The 12,563-nt window shown below is 44.6% G+C and overlaps 1 protein-coding gene across 1 annotated transcript in view; it reads right to left on the bottom strand.

Moving 5' to 3' along the window:
• Positions 1-1,631: 1,631 nt before the first annotated feature.
• notch1b (notch receptor 1b) overlaps positions 1,632-12,563 on the bottom strand; it is a 40,609-nt gene continuing 29,677 nt past the window's right edge. The window contains exons 22-34 of the mRNA XM_076104893.1: positions 11,932-12,064; positions 10,839-11,096; positions 10,141-10,253; positions 9,092-9,663; positions 8,576-9,010; positions 8,307-8,455; positions 6,626-6,839; positions 6,204-6,294; positions 5,745-5,910; positions 4,090-4,388; positions 3,491-3,638; positions 3,253-3,350; positions 1,632-3,120 (exon numbers count right to left, since the gene is read on the bottom strand). Coding sequence (XP_075961008.1) covers positions 1,750-3,120; positions 3,253-3,350; positions 3,491-3,638; positions 4,090-4,388; positions 5,745-5,910; positions 6,204-6,294; positions 6,626-6,839; positions 8,307-8,455; positions 8,576-9,010; positions 9,092-9,663; positions 10,141-10,253; positions 10,839-11,096; positions 11,932-12,064 — 4,047 coding nt within the window. The 3' untranslated portion in view covers positions 1,632-1,749. The remainder of the gene's footprint in view (positions 3,121-3,252; positions 3,351-3,490; positions 3,639-4,089; positions 4,389-5,744; positions 5,911-6,203; positions 6,295-6,625; positions 6,840-8,306; positions 8,456-8,575; positions 9,011-9,091; positions 9,664-10,140; positions 10,254-10,838; positions 11,097-11,931; positions 12,065-12,563) is intronic.

Below are 12,563 nucleotides of genomic sequence, written 5' to 3'. Positions count from 1 at the left end.
ACAGCCCAGCTGGACCTTTTATCTAAGTCAGTCAAATGTGATAATTATAACCAGCACTAGAGGGAGACACACTAAGGGAAATATTTGGCCCCTTCAGCAAACTTCAAAAAGATTAAATAAAGTGCTACAGTGTAGAAGCTCATGTTTATACTGTGGCTATTGTACTAGATCTATAATTATTCAGCTAACCTCTTGTTTCACAGTGTGTCGAGAAGATCTTTAGAGATCTTGAAAAGTAATTTGAAGAAAGAAAAAACAGTTCTCATAAGTTCAAGACACACAAGTGCCATTTATTATACCAAGAAACATATTTACAGAAAAGAAAATTAAAAAGGGAAATACATTTCTTGCAAATTATAACTGTATAAGAGGAAGGAAACATATTGCAGATATTACAACTCACTACAACCTAATGTTTTTCTTAAATCATAACATTTTGCAAACTACAGGAAGTGTCTCACAAAGTATTAATGCGGACACAACTGAGAACTTAGCCAACAGTTTTTCCATTTAACCAAAGTGTAACAAAAACATTTAATAATATGCACAAATAGTTGCCTCAGTTGATTTGTATGTGTTACAGGACAGTGAATAAATATCAATTCATAAAACCTCAATATTTATGTTTTTTTTCTGCTTTTTATGAGAAAAATGTCTCCTAATAATATATCGTATTTATTTGTATATAGTTCAAATTTATTTATGCATAAGGGACAGTAAAATATAAAATATATATTCTGTTCTGTTTGACATTTTAGAGGCTGTTGACTGGTGCGGGACCTATCAAAATTACATGCTTAAGACATCAGATTTCTTAAACAAAATCCTGCTTACAAGGGAAATTCATAACATATTTACAAAAAGAAGAACACAGCCATAGGCTCAAACTAATAGGAGGGAGAGGGGAAATGACGTTTCCTTTTCCCTCTGGACAACAACATACGCTGTGGCCAACGGGCCAGTTCTCAAACACCAACAGATACTCAAGCCTGTCTTAACTGCCAATCTCCAAGATGGCTGTATACTGTACAACATATCACATCTCCACCACATCTCTACATATGAATGCAGTCAAATCTAGAGGCACGACGTAATGTCGTTCCGTTGATTCAAGAAATGTACACAACAGTAGAGTGTAACTAAGAATCGCATGATATTTAAAAAAGGGGAAACTGTGAAACAAACAGGGCCTGTGCATGAAATACAGGACACGTGTTCTGTTAACATTCACAATTTGTTTATCATCGACCGACGAGAATATAGCACACTGAAACTTAAAATGTGCTGTATAAAACGCCCCATAATCACAAGTTTTTATAAACAAGAGTATACAAAAAAAACTAAAACTAAATATAAACAAAGATTGAGAAACCATATGAAAAAAAAAGTCAAAGACTAAAAGTCCTTAAGGAAATAAATACCCAGTGTGTACGCTGCGGCTTCACTGCAGAAAAAGAAATGCTAAAAGAAAAGAGTCTCTCTAAAAGGACTTCCTCTGTCCTCTGTTTGACCCAGCACCGTGGATCCCAGAAATTTCTGTAAGCAGGCAATGCGTATAAATAAGGCATTAATAAATAAAAATAATGGATGAAACGCAGGTGTGGTTGTTAGTATAAAAGCATATAAAAATGTCCTATTAAATCGTGTTTACAGCTTTGCCCTTTTTCTTTTCTTTTTTTCCACAAAGAGTGCCTTTTTTTTTATAAAAAAATATACAGCAGCTCGTCTGGGCGTAGACATACAAGCTTTTTATTTGAACTGTTCAGGTAGATGTGCAATCTGAGCTTGCATGCTTGTCGGGGGACTTGAAATGCCCTCTGACCAGTCGGACATGTTGGAATGAGGGGACGAACTCGACCACTGATCGGGGGAGCCGGGGGAGGGGGTCAGAAAGGGGTGGTCAGGCACCTGGACCTGATGGTTTGGGGTGTTGTCCATGGGGCCTGAATAGCTGTGCTGGGAGGGTGGGGTGAGGAACTGGGTGCTGGGCATTGACTGGTTGATGGAGGAGGGCATAATCTGGGTCTCCTGCGGCAGGATGGTGTGGATGGGCATGCTGGAGTTGCTGGTGCCCTGCTGGAGCTCCGGGGAACTGAGCTCCCCGCTGATGAAGCTCTGGCTGTTGGCCGTGTTCGAGTTCTGGTGCTGCAGCTGGATGCTCTGTTGCTGCTGCTGCTGCTGTTGTTGGAGCTGCTGCAGGTTCTGCATCTGCTGCATCTGCTGAGCCTGCTGCTGCATGATGTGGGGCTGCGGACCCAGCCTGGCGCTCTGGATCCCCTGGTAGGTCATCATCTGAGATAGGCTGGCGGGGTGGCCGTTGTGGAGGGACGTCATCATCCCGTGCTGCCCTCCCGGGTGCAGGCCTCCCTGACCGCCGGGGGCTCCTCTCATGGGGTTGAACTGGCCTGGCTGGCTCATGGTGCCGTGCATCCTGGACAGCCAATCACACTGGCCGTTTATGGCGCCCTGGCCACCGGAGCCAGACACGGGCAGATGGGTGAGACGCGGAGGCAGCGGGTCAAACTGCATCCGAGCCAGTTCCTGCTTGTTTGGCATCACCATGTGGTTGACGGACAGGTGTGGATCGGACATACCCTGCAGGTGGTTCAGGGACACAGACGGCGACTGCTGGAAAGGTGAGGTCATCATGGGCGGCGAGGCCACATCGGAGACGTAGCCGTGTGGAGACTCCAATGAGTCAACGGGTGACAGCACACCGGAGCTGTCCAGGAGGTTCCCGGGCTTCCCGTCCTGCGAATTCTTCTTCTTCACCTTCATGTCTTTGCCGTCCTTGCAGCCGATGCCCTTGGCGCTGGGCTTGCGGGCCTTTTTGCCCTGGCCGTGAGGCTGGTGCTGCTTCATGCCGACCAGGTAGCCGTTGGGCGAGCAGAGAGGGGGCGACAAGGTGGTGCAGAGTGACCCTCCATGCATGTGAGGACTCCGTACCAGGTTGTAGTCGTCCATCAGCCGCACGATGTCGTGATGCATTCTCTCCTGTGCAATGTCTCTGGGTAGCCGGTCCATGTGGTCAGTGATTTCTCTGTTGGCAAAGTGGTCCAGTAAGACCTTGGCAGTCTCGTAGCTTCCTTCCCTGGCAGCCAAGAATAGAGGAGTTTCCTCCTGAGGCAGACAGAAAGGAGACATCACGTTAAGAGGATCACAGATGGCCGAGGAATGTTTGTTTTTTCGGAAAGATGATTCACTATTGTTTTACAGAGTTAAGAGCAGGAAGAGACAGCTTGCTTTTTTTACCTTGTTGTTTTGCATGTCCTTGTTGGCACTGTTCTTGAGAAGCACAATTACAGCCTCCACGTTATTTACTGCTGCGGCCCAGTGTAGAGCTGATTTACCTTAAGAAACAAAAACAGGATTATTAGATCGTAAGTGTTCTTTTGATGCATTTGAGAGTCATTAACATTTGACTGCCTTCAACACTGAATCGCATTGATTTTTAGGTTCATACAAGTGGCATAAGAACGAGAAACCTTACCGAAATCATCGATTGCATTGACGTCAGCGTGGCAGTTTATGAGCTCCTCCACCATGCCCTCCACCGCCAGCCTGGCAGCCAAGATCAGGGGTGTGGTGCCATCATGCATGCGGGCATCCAAGTCTGTGGCGCGGTTCCTTATCAGAATCTACAGAGACATAAGACATGTTTTGAGCTTTTGAGCTGAACATGAATACATTAATCAAAATGTCGTACTTCAAAGGTAGATTCAAATGTTCGAATAAATGTAACTAAAACCTCTGGTATCTCCGGTCTAAGTATTTGACAGGTATACCTTTCAGGGCTGCAACTAACGATTGACTACGAACTGAATTATTAGTTTTGTCCAGAAAATGACAGAAAATAGTTAAATCACAATTTCCCAGAACCCAAGGCGATATCTGACCAAAAATTATATTCAATTAACAGAAATATAAAACAAAGAAAAGCAGCAAAGCTGGAAACAGCTAATGTTGTTACACCTTTGCTCGATAAATTACTTAAACGGTTACGTTTGACTGATAAGTCGATTTATTTTTTTAGCACTAAAACTATACAAAGAAACTATATTAAAAAAACTTGGGCATATGAGAGCTCACCTGGAACACCCCCTGGGCATCAGCAGCCACAGCAGCATGCAGAGGCGTCCTGCCCATGTTGTCCTGGACGTTGGCATCGGCGCTGGCCTCCAGCAGGCGTTTGGCAGCGTCGGAGCGAGCGTAGCGGGCGGCCAGGTGGAGGGCGGTTTCACCTGTGCGGTCGGTCTGGTTGTGGAGGTTAGCGCCCTGGTAGATGAAGTCATTGATCACGTTGGCCGAGGCGTCCTCCTCCTCCTCGCTGTTGCCCGTTTCTAAACCTCCCCCGCTGCAGGACGCAATCATCAGCGGTGTGAATCCATCTGGACAGAGAAGGGAGAGGGGGGGGGGGGGATGTTGAAAGGCACTTGTAAGTAACAGAATGCACGGTCAGCACGGCACCGGTAACTGCTGCAGGAGGCGCGCACTTCAAAGCAGCAGGCAGATCAAAACAAAGCAACAAACAAATCGAATGTGGATTTGACACTTTTGCCTGAGTTGAATCATCACAGCCCTCTCCTTTTCGATAACGGATTCTGATCGAGGCCCCGACACAGGAGAGGCTTCAGAAGGAAAGCGAAGCTGGGGGGATAGAGGCCGGGGCTCGCTAAAGCTAGGCTGCTGCAAAAAACGAAGCATTAATATCTGACTGTGAGAGGCAGCTCAGTCAGTCGACTTGAATAGGTTTTCTCCTCTTCAAAAGGATAGCAAGCCCCAGATCTCGCAGATTTGGTCGATTCAAGTGCATCGAACCACGACGGGGGAAAAAGTGTGCTCTCAAGTTGTTAACCCTGTTACTTTGATTTTTCATAGCTTTCCCTCAGGGAATTTGGCACTTACTACAAAATTGGGTTTTTGCATTTGATGCCCTCATTGGTTTTGGTAATGTGGAATAGAAAAAAAACAGAGGCCCATAACTGGACAAATGATTAATCTGATCAGGAATCAGTGTTTTCCCCCAGGCTCCTGGCTTCCAGCCGGCTGCTTTGAAGAAGATCCTTTACCCTGAGGACATGGGGCTTTAGCTACTCCTACATGCGCGATTAAACACACACACACACACACACACACACACACAAAAACGCACACACTAGAAATGTGGAACATTCGCTCAGAAAAGGCATGAATCAATCCAGACACAGACACACAGCACTAGAAATGTTCATTCAAAAAGTTATGAGTCATTCTGCTAAATCCGTTTTAAGCTTGTGACCCCTAAAAACAAAGCAAACTAACCATTCTCACAAGTTATGACCTCACACTTAAGTTGTGAGCTGTTCTATTAACACACCGTTTTTCTTTTTCAAATTGTTTCATTGGAAATATCTTTAGAGGTCTGAAGACCCCAAAAGAAAAAAAGACAACAATTCAGAAATAATAGAGCAAATTTTGTGGAACAGAAATCAATTAATTTTCGTTTTTATACCTTTACTTGTCTTGAAAAGATAACAACTTCTTCCTAAAACTGATTCCATACATATTTTCCCTCATCATTAAAGCTATGCTGACGAATTAAACGAGAACATTTTTTCTTTAATAAAATCATGGAATATGTACCGAGTCATCCAAAATGAAAATGAACCAAAATCAGGTCCACATCCACTGATTCTGTGTCGGAACACAGAACTCTGTATGATTTTATTAATAGTAAGTGAGAAAGTGAGTCTTCAGTCACCCACCTGGTCCCCGGACATTAACATCCATGCAGTCATTTTCAATCTCGCCCTGAGGCGGTGTGGGAGCAATGGAGGGGATGCGCAGGTCAGCGGCGTCCAGGTGCTGCTGCGTCCACTGGCGGTGGTCTGTCTTGTCGTCCACCTCCAGAATAGCCTGCTCGTCAAACTGCTAAAACACGGACAGCAAACGGTTAGCCAATTGGAATTGAGCATGAGGGTTTAAATTATAAAATCACAATGGAACAAAAAAAGCTAAAACTTAATTTTAACACAGATGATAAAATTATTTTCAAAAAGTCTTCATAAAAATTTCAATTTTACAATTAAATCAGTTTCAATCCCAGATGGGAATTTTCCAAATTCTTGAATTAGTATTTGTAAAAAATTGAAACTTAAGTTATAAAAAAAAATTAGAAAAATCCTTAAAAGCTCCGTTGGTGTGTAATATTTCCGTTTCCTTACCCTGAAGCGTTTTGCATCCGAGGGCTCGTCTTCTCCCCATTCATTCTGCGTGTCATCCATGAGTGAAATGTCTGAAGGGTTTTTCAGTGGCCTGTGATGAAGCAGAAAAGCCAGTAAAAATCCACGCACTCTGCTGCTTCCATCTCATCCGAAACATTCACCATTAATGGTGCAGCAATGCCGAAAAACAAAAGCATTGATTAAATCCATACCCCACCCCTCTGCCCTTACAAGTCAATTAATGCGCACCTAAACCTGCTACATCATTATCATTAATGATCCACGCAAAATCCCCCTTTCCCAAATTAGTCTGATCACCAGTTACAGCCGTTCTGACCATCAGAACCAGCCCTTCACCTGACCCGCAAAGAAACAGGTACCCGATGACGGGGAGCGCCATTGGTGAATAAATGGAAACTTACTTTAATCCCACTGAATCCTCTCCGACAGGCTCACGTCTCTTCTTCTTGCTGGTCTCTGTGGTCTTGAAGCCCTCGGGGAGCCAGAGGCGCCCATGCTCATGGCGGCGCTTTCGGGCAGCCACCATCCCCACTCCGAGGAAGGCCAGCATCCCAATGCCGCCCAGGACCAAGTAGATCGGGTAGAGGTCCGGTGAAGGCTGGGGGTCCACTCCGCCTGGTAGGAAACGGGACAACATGGTCAAGACGGGCCGGGGAACGGACGTGGACAAGAGGACGGACCAGGACACCCAGGATCCGCCCGAGTGTTGGAGCAGAGCTAGTCCGGCTCTTCTTCGCCCCGACGGTTCCCACTCCGGAACACACCGCAACCAGCAGCAAGCGCAAGAAAGTGAGTGACGATCCTCACCGTTTGTAAAGCTAGCTTCTACTATCTATTCAGTAATAATCACAATTGCTAACCACTTTTCATCAAAAAAGGAAAAAAAGGGATGGGGCGTGATAAAAGGGAAAAAAAGGAAAAAAGGGGAAAAAACCGAACACCACCACCTCCTCTCTCCCTTTTCAACCCAGGGTACCAAGAGACAACTTTACCATTTCTTCTTTAAGAGAAAAAAAGGAGGGGGATTAATGAACTTCAAATTACTGCACGCGCTTTAAGCTGTAAAGACGAAGGATTTATTAGGATTTTCGAGATAACAAAGACTCCCAACTTCTAGCACACTCCCGATCAATTTTTCCCCTTCTCTTTTTTTTTTTCCACTAACGATTTTGAAATGATAAACTCCCCCAACCTAAACCCTTAGAGATGCATTAAGTCCTGGTATTACATTCAGCGAGGTGAAGGTTGCAGCAGCCCCTCACACTGCGGGATGAAGTGTGTGCGTGTGTGTGTGTGTGCATGTGAGAGTGTGTTATCTGTGGACGTATATGTGTACATGTCTATGAAGGGGAAGAGAGACAGACACAGAGTGTTGTATTGTGTGAGTAGGGGGTTGGATGAGTTGATTTGCAGCAATTAACCATTTTGGAGCCTGAAGCCAGTGGCTTTACACACAGAGAGAAGGATTGATTGTTTAGGCCATGAGATTCACAATTGCATTTGTTCACCGCTGCATAACAAATACACAATCAAAGAGTGGTAGGGTTAGGACCCGACCAGAGGGCGCGGCGGATACTTTCAGTTTAAGTGTGCGTGGAGCAGCGCGTGTGTCTTATCCACTTGTAAACGAGCATGTATGTGTGGACATTAGAGGAAGGCCTTACCAGTGGATCACGTTTCTCTTTCGTTACAACTCATAATTATGCAAACATTTCAGTTGTGTTGTACATTTTTTGGATGTATTTGTCTTAACATCAACAGCAGCTTTAGGTTTCCACTGATATGAAATCAATTATCAGACTCCTGGAAGTTATTTGAGTTGTGCATTTCTCTAGGAGAGAAAATCAAATCAGCATCAAAGTTACATTATAGTTTGTGTCGTAATGCAATTTCAATACTTAATACTTTTATGTTGTCTCTCATTAGTGATCCTTCAAAATGAATTAATGTGTAATTGACTCAAAATGAACAGTGCCCAGGTTCATCATGATGAAGGAACATGTCACCCAGCGCAACATGTGGCTCATTGATGTGTTTTTAACAGTGTTTTACAGATTACCACAAATAACTTGATGTACTTACTAAAAACTGCTTCAATGGTGTAGGGAACATCCAGCTTGCCACTGGAGGCCAAAGCCCCGAGGAAAGCTGCAGCATCATTGGTGCTCTGGAAACACTCAGTGGACTGCTGGAAGCACTGACGGTTGTCCACCTCCAAGTGGACGACTGACCTGTTTTAGAGAAGAGACGGCACACACAGAGGTCAACTATAAAACCTATTTAGCACACTGAAGCAGAAAGAAATTGCACTAGAGTTAAAGAATAAAACATAATTTAATAGTATTGCTCACCCTTTGATCTGCAGGTGATCCAGTTCCCTCTTCATTCTCCCGCTGCCGCCTGCCACGTCATACAGGCTCCTCTTCACCACATTCAGAACCTTGCCAGGAACCTCGGACCACTGATCCACCGAGCGCTTGACGTTGTACTTCTTCAGCTCGTGCTCGTTCCCGTAATACGGGTACACCATCATCTCGCCCTTGGTGTCCTTCCTGAATACCACATTGGTGCGGAGGACGCGGCTCAGCTCGCGCAGGAAGCCGAAGGAGTTGTTGAGGAGCTGCTCTGGGGTGATGTGGACCACCAGGACCAACTGGCCCACGGCGAGCTTCTCGGGCATGTTGTTGGCACAGTCCAAGCCGTCCCACTCGCACTCGGCATTGTTGCAGCCCTGGTCGCAGTGGCCGTCAAAGTAGTGGTCCTTGCAGTATTGGTCATACAGAGGGCTGAGGGGGGGAAGTTAAATTAGAGGTTTGGTAATTTGGATTAAATTAACTGAATTCTAATTTAGAGATACAAACACTCACTTGCACTGTCCCTCCAGGTTCTGGCAGTCAAACCCATCGTAGAGACACCCGGCGTTGTCACACTGTGAGTCGCACTTCCCGTCGTTGAAGTATCGCCAGCACTGCAGCGAGGCCGAGCAGTTCTTCCACGGGTCGTCGAAGTTGAGCGAGCAGTCCCCGTTGTCCCAGCCGCACGCGTGGTTGTTGCAGAGCACGTCGCAGTACTTGTTGTGCTTCGCCTCCTCGCACAGCGGGATGTCGCAGGCGACCTCCACCTCGGGCGGCAGCGTGATGTCGTCGCCGAACCCTCCCTGGAAGCTGTAATCCAGGATGTGGCAGCGGAGGCCGTTGAAGTTCGTGGGGCAGACGCAGTGGTAGAACGGCGCCTCAGTGGTGTATTCGCACATGCCGCCGTTGTAGCAGGGGTTGGAGTTACAGGGGCTGTCGGTGGGGTACTGGCACTCAGGCCCAGTGAACGACGGGGTGCATAGACACTTGGGACTCTTGTGGCCGGAGATGCAGGTGCCACCATTGCGGCAGTTGAGGCTGCCGCAGGCCTGAGCGTCATATTCACATGTGGAGCCAGTAAAGCCCTGGACAAGAAAAAACAAAAAAACATTTAATAACAATTAATTTGAGCAAATACTTCATTTTCATCCAAATAAAAATCTATATGCGTTTTCTTATAGGATAAATTTAGAGTAAGAGAGGGGCAGACTACAGTAGTACTGTAGTTTGTGGTGCATGGGCACAAGTACAATTATTTAAAAGACAAAACATCTTGAAATAAAATATAATATAATAAGAAAATATCTAAAAGATGTAAGTTAGACCTCAGGGAATAAAGAGAGATCCCAGCCTTAAATCCTCCATATATTTATTAAAGGATAAGTTAGATTAAAAGAGAGACGGTCTACATAGTAAGGATTAGACATGTAGCAGTTCAGGTTTGGGTGATACTCCGAGGAATGAACGTGGTTTAATAAATGTTCTTACAAGAGACAAAGATCTGTGTGTGTGTGTGTGTGTGTGTGTGCATGCGTGCAGGAGTGTGTACTGTCAGTACTCACAGGAGGACATTTGCAGATGAAGCCATGTTGCGTGTTACTGGCTACAGCGCAGGTCCCTCCGTTGCGACACGGTTTTCCCTTACATCCATCAAACACTGTGTCACAGCGTTGACCTGCAGAAGAGTCACAGACAAAGAATGTTAATCATATTGATTATCCTGACATTTGATTTACTGATTTCAGTTCAGGCCAGCAACACTTATCTTTGTTAATCGCTTAGGCAAATAAAATGTGAGAAAATGGTCAAATGTTTCCAACATTCATATTTCACTAGAGAATGTTTGGTTTATATTTTGGTTTAAAAATGACTTGATGTAAGGAATAAGTCGATTATTAAAATGGTTCCAGTTGTTCCAAATAAATGAATGAATACACTTATTGTAAGTCGCTTTGGATAAAAGCGTCTGTTAAATGACTGTAATGTAATGTAATAAATCAGCTTTATTTCAGTTCAAGTTAAGTTCGTCTTTAAAAATCCATACAAGCAACATTTGCAAACTGAAGAAAAAGCTCTTTTTAATAAGAAATATGGACAAAACCTCATTTCAAAGATAACTTCCTCAAACAGAAGTTATCAAAAACTAATCGTAATCTCACCATAAAAATGTAAGTAACGTAGGGAATCAAATGTAAGAAATCTAACCAAAAACATCACATGTCATCAAAAGGCTGACAAGTTTCCCCCCCTGACTGTTTACCTGTGTATCCGGTGCGACAGTCGCAGCGGTAGTTGTTGGTGAGCTGGATGCAGCTGTGCGTGCCCCGCGGGTCACAGGGGTTGGAGAGACACTCGTTGATGTCTCCCTCGCAGCGCTCCCCTACGTATCCTGCAGAGCAGATGCACTGGTAGCCTCCGACTCGATCCACACACTTCCCTTTGTTGAAACACTTGGGCTCTTTGGTGACCGGGTCGGTGAACGGGTTGCAGTCGTCGATGTTGATCTCGCAGTGCACACCTGAGGGGGGTATGGCAGGGGAAGAGGGACAAGTAATGTCAGCTTTCAGTAGTTTAGTAAAAGGGAAATTGAACTCCTTGATGTTCTTTTCACATTCAACAAACCAGAAAACAGAACTAATAAGATTAAGCAGAGGGATCTATACATAACTGATCTATAGCCACAGAAACTACAGTGAAAAACTGCTTCTTAATTCCTTAAAAAATGCAAAATGTCTCATTGAATTATGGCCCATTAAGGGTAAAGTCTAAGGAAAATTCATATAGAAATGAATGTAAAAAAAAGGGTAAAAAACAAGATAAAAAGTTAGGTTAGTTGAGGTGTCCAGAAAGACCGAATGTCAATGGTGTCTCACTTTTGTAATGTAACATGCTTTAGTTTAAGCAGGACATGGCACAGGGAGGAGCTGATTAAGTATTATTTCTTTTAAATATTGATAGAAAAAGATTCAGAACCTGCAAAAATGATTTCTTAAAAATCATGAATCTAAAAAAAGATCTATTTTAAGGTGACTTTTCCCTTAACTTTGTGTCAAAACCTCTGACATTTTTTTGTTTCTTCCTCTGTCTCCAACAACGTGTCGGCTTTTTTGGGATACACCCAACTCCGCTGGCACTTTGTGCTGACCTACAACACACTCTCCCTTCATGTGTGAGAGGGAGAAAAATCAATGGCGTATTTGACAAGTGGAGGGAAGGGTGGAGGCAAGACGGGAGGAGGAGTTTTGCAGACATGCCCTGGCTGCTGTTAAGCCCTAATTAATGAAGCGTGGAGACCAGGAGGAGAGGAGGGAGAGGCTGAGCGGTGTGGAGGAGTGTGCGTGGGGTCCGCTGACCTTGGGTTCCCCGGGGACAAGAGCATTTGTAGGTATTGATCAGGTCAATGCAGGTGCCCCCGTTCTGGCACGGTTGGGAGAAACATTCATTGATCTCGTCGGAGCAGTTGGTCCCCACGTATCCTGGCATGCACTGAGAGAGAGGAGGAGAAGAAGAAGAAGAAGAAGCCGAGGAGGAGGAAGAAGAGGAAGGAAGAGGGAGAAGAGAGGGGAAAGTTTAATCAATGTCCGACATGAAATAGATGTTTTTTTGTTTACCTGGCTGTTTTCTGGCCCGCATCCTGCCAAGGCCAGCAGATCCTCTATTCCAGAGGAGATTAACATAACCAAGCTGTTTGTCTTCTATTTATAACCAGGCCTCTTCATTAGGACTGCCTACGGTTGCTTTAGCTGGAAGGATGCCTGCTGTACACCCGGACATTTTAACAAATTCATGATAGAAAATTTAAGTTTGAGATTTATAAAAAAAAAAAATGTTTATAAAGTTAAATAAGGTAATGATGAGACTTTTGAAATGTCAAGTAGAGTGACATTCAAGACTCAGTTTGCAATTAACATTAACTGAAGAGACACTGCCCTGATTGGGTTCATTTCACCGGAAAAATGTTACAACACAACATTACGTTTAATTA

The sequence above is a fragment of the Anarhichas minor genome, unplaced genomic scaffold, assembly GCF_050575085.1.
Source record: "Anarhichas minor isolate MPS153535 unplaced genomic scaffold, ASM5057508v1 ptg000030l, whole genome shotgun sequence".
Taxonomy (NCBI): domain Eukaryota; kingdom Metazoa; phylum Chordata; class Actinopteri; order Perciformes; family Anarhichadidae; genus Anarhichas; species Anarhichas minor.
This window is presented reverse-complemented; position numbering and strand designations above follow the sequence as displayed.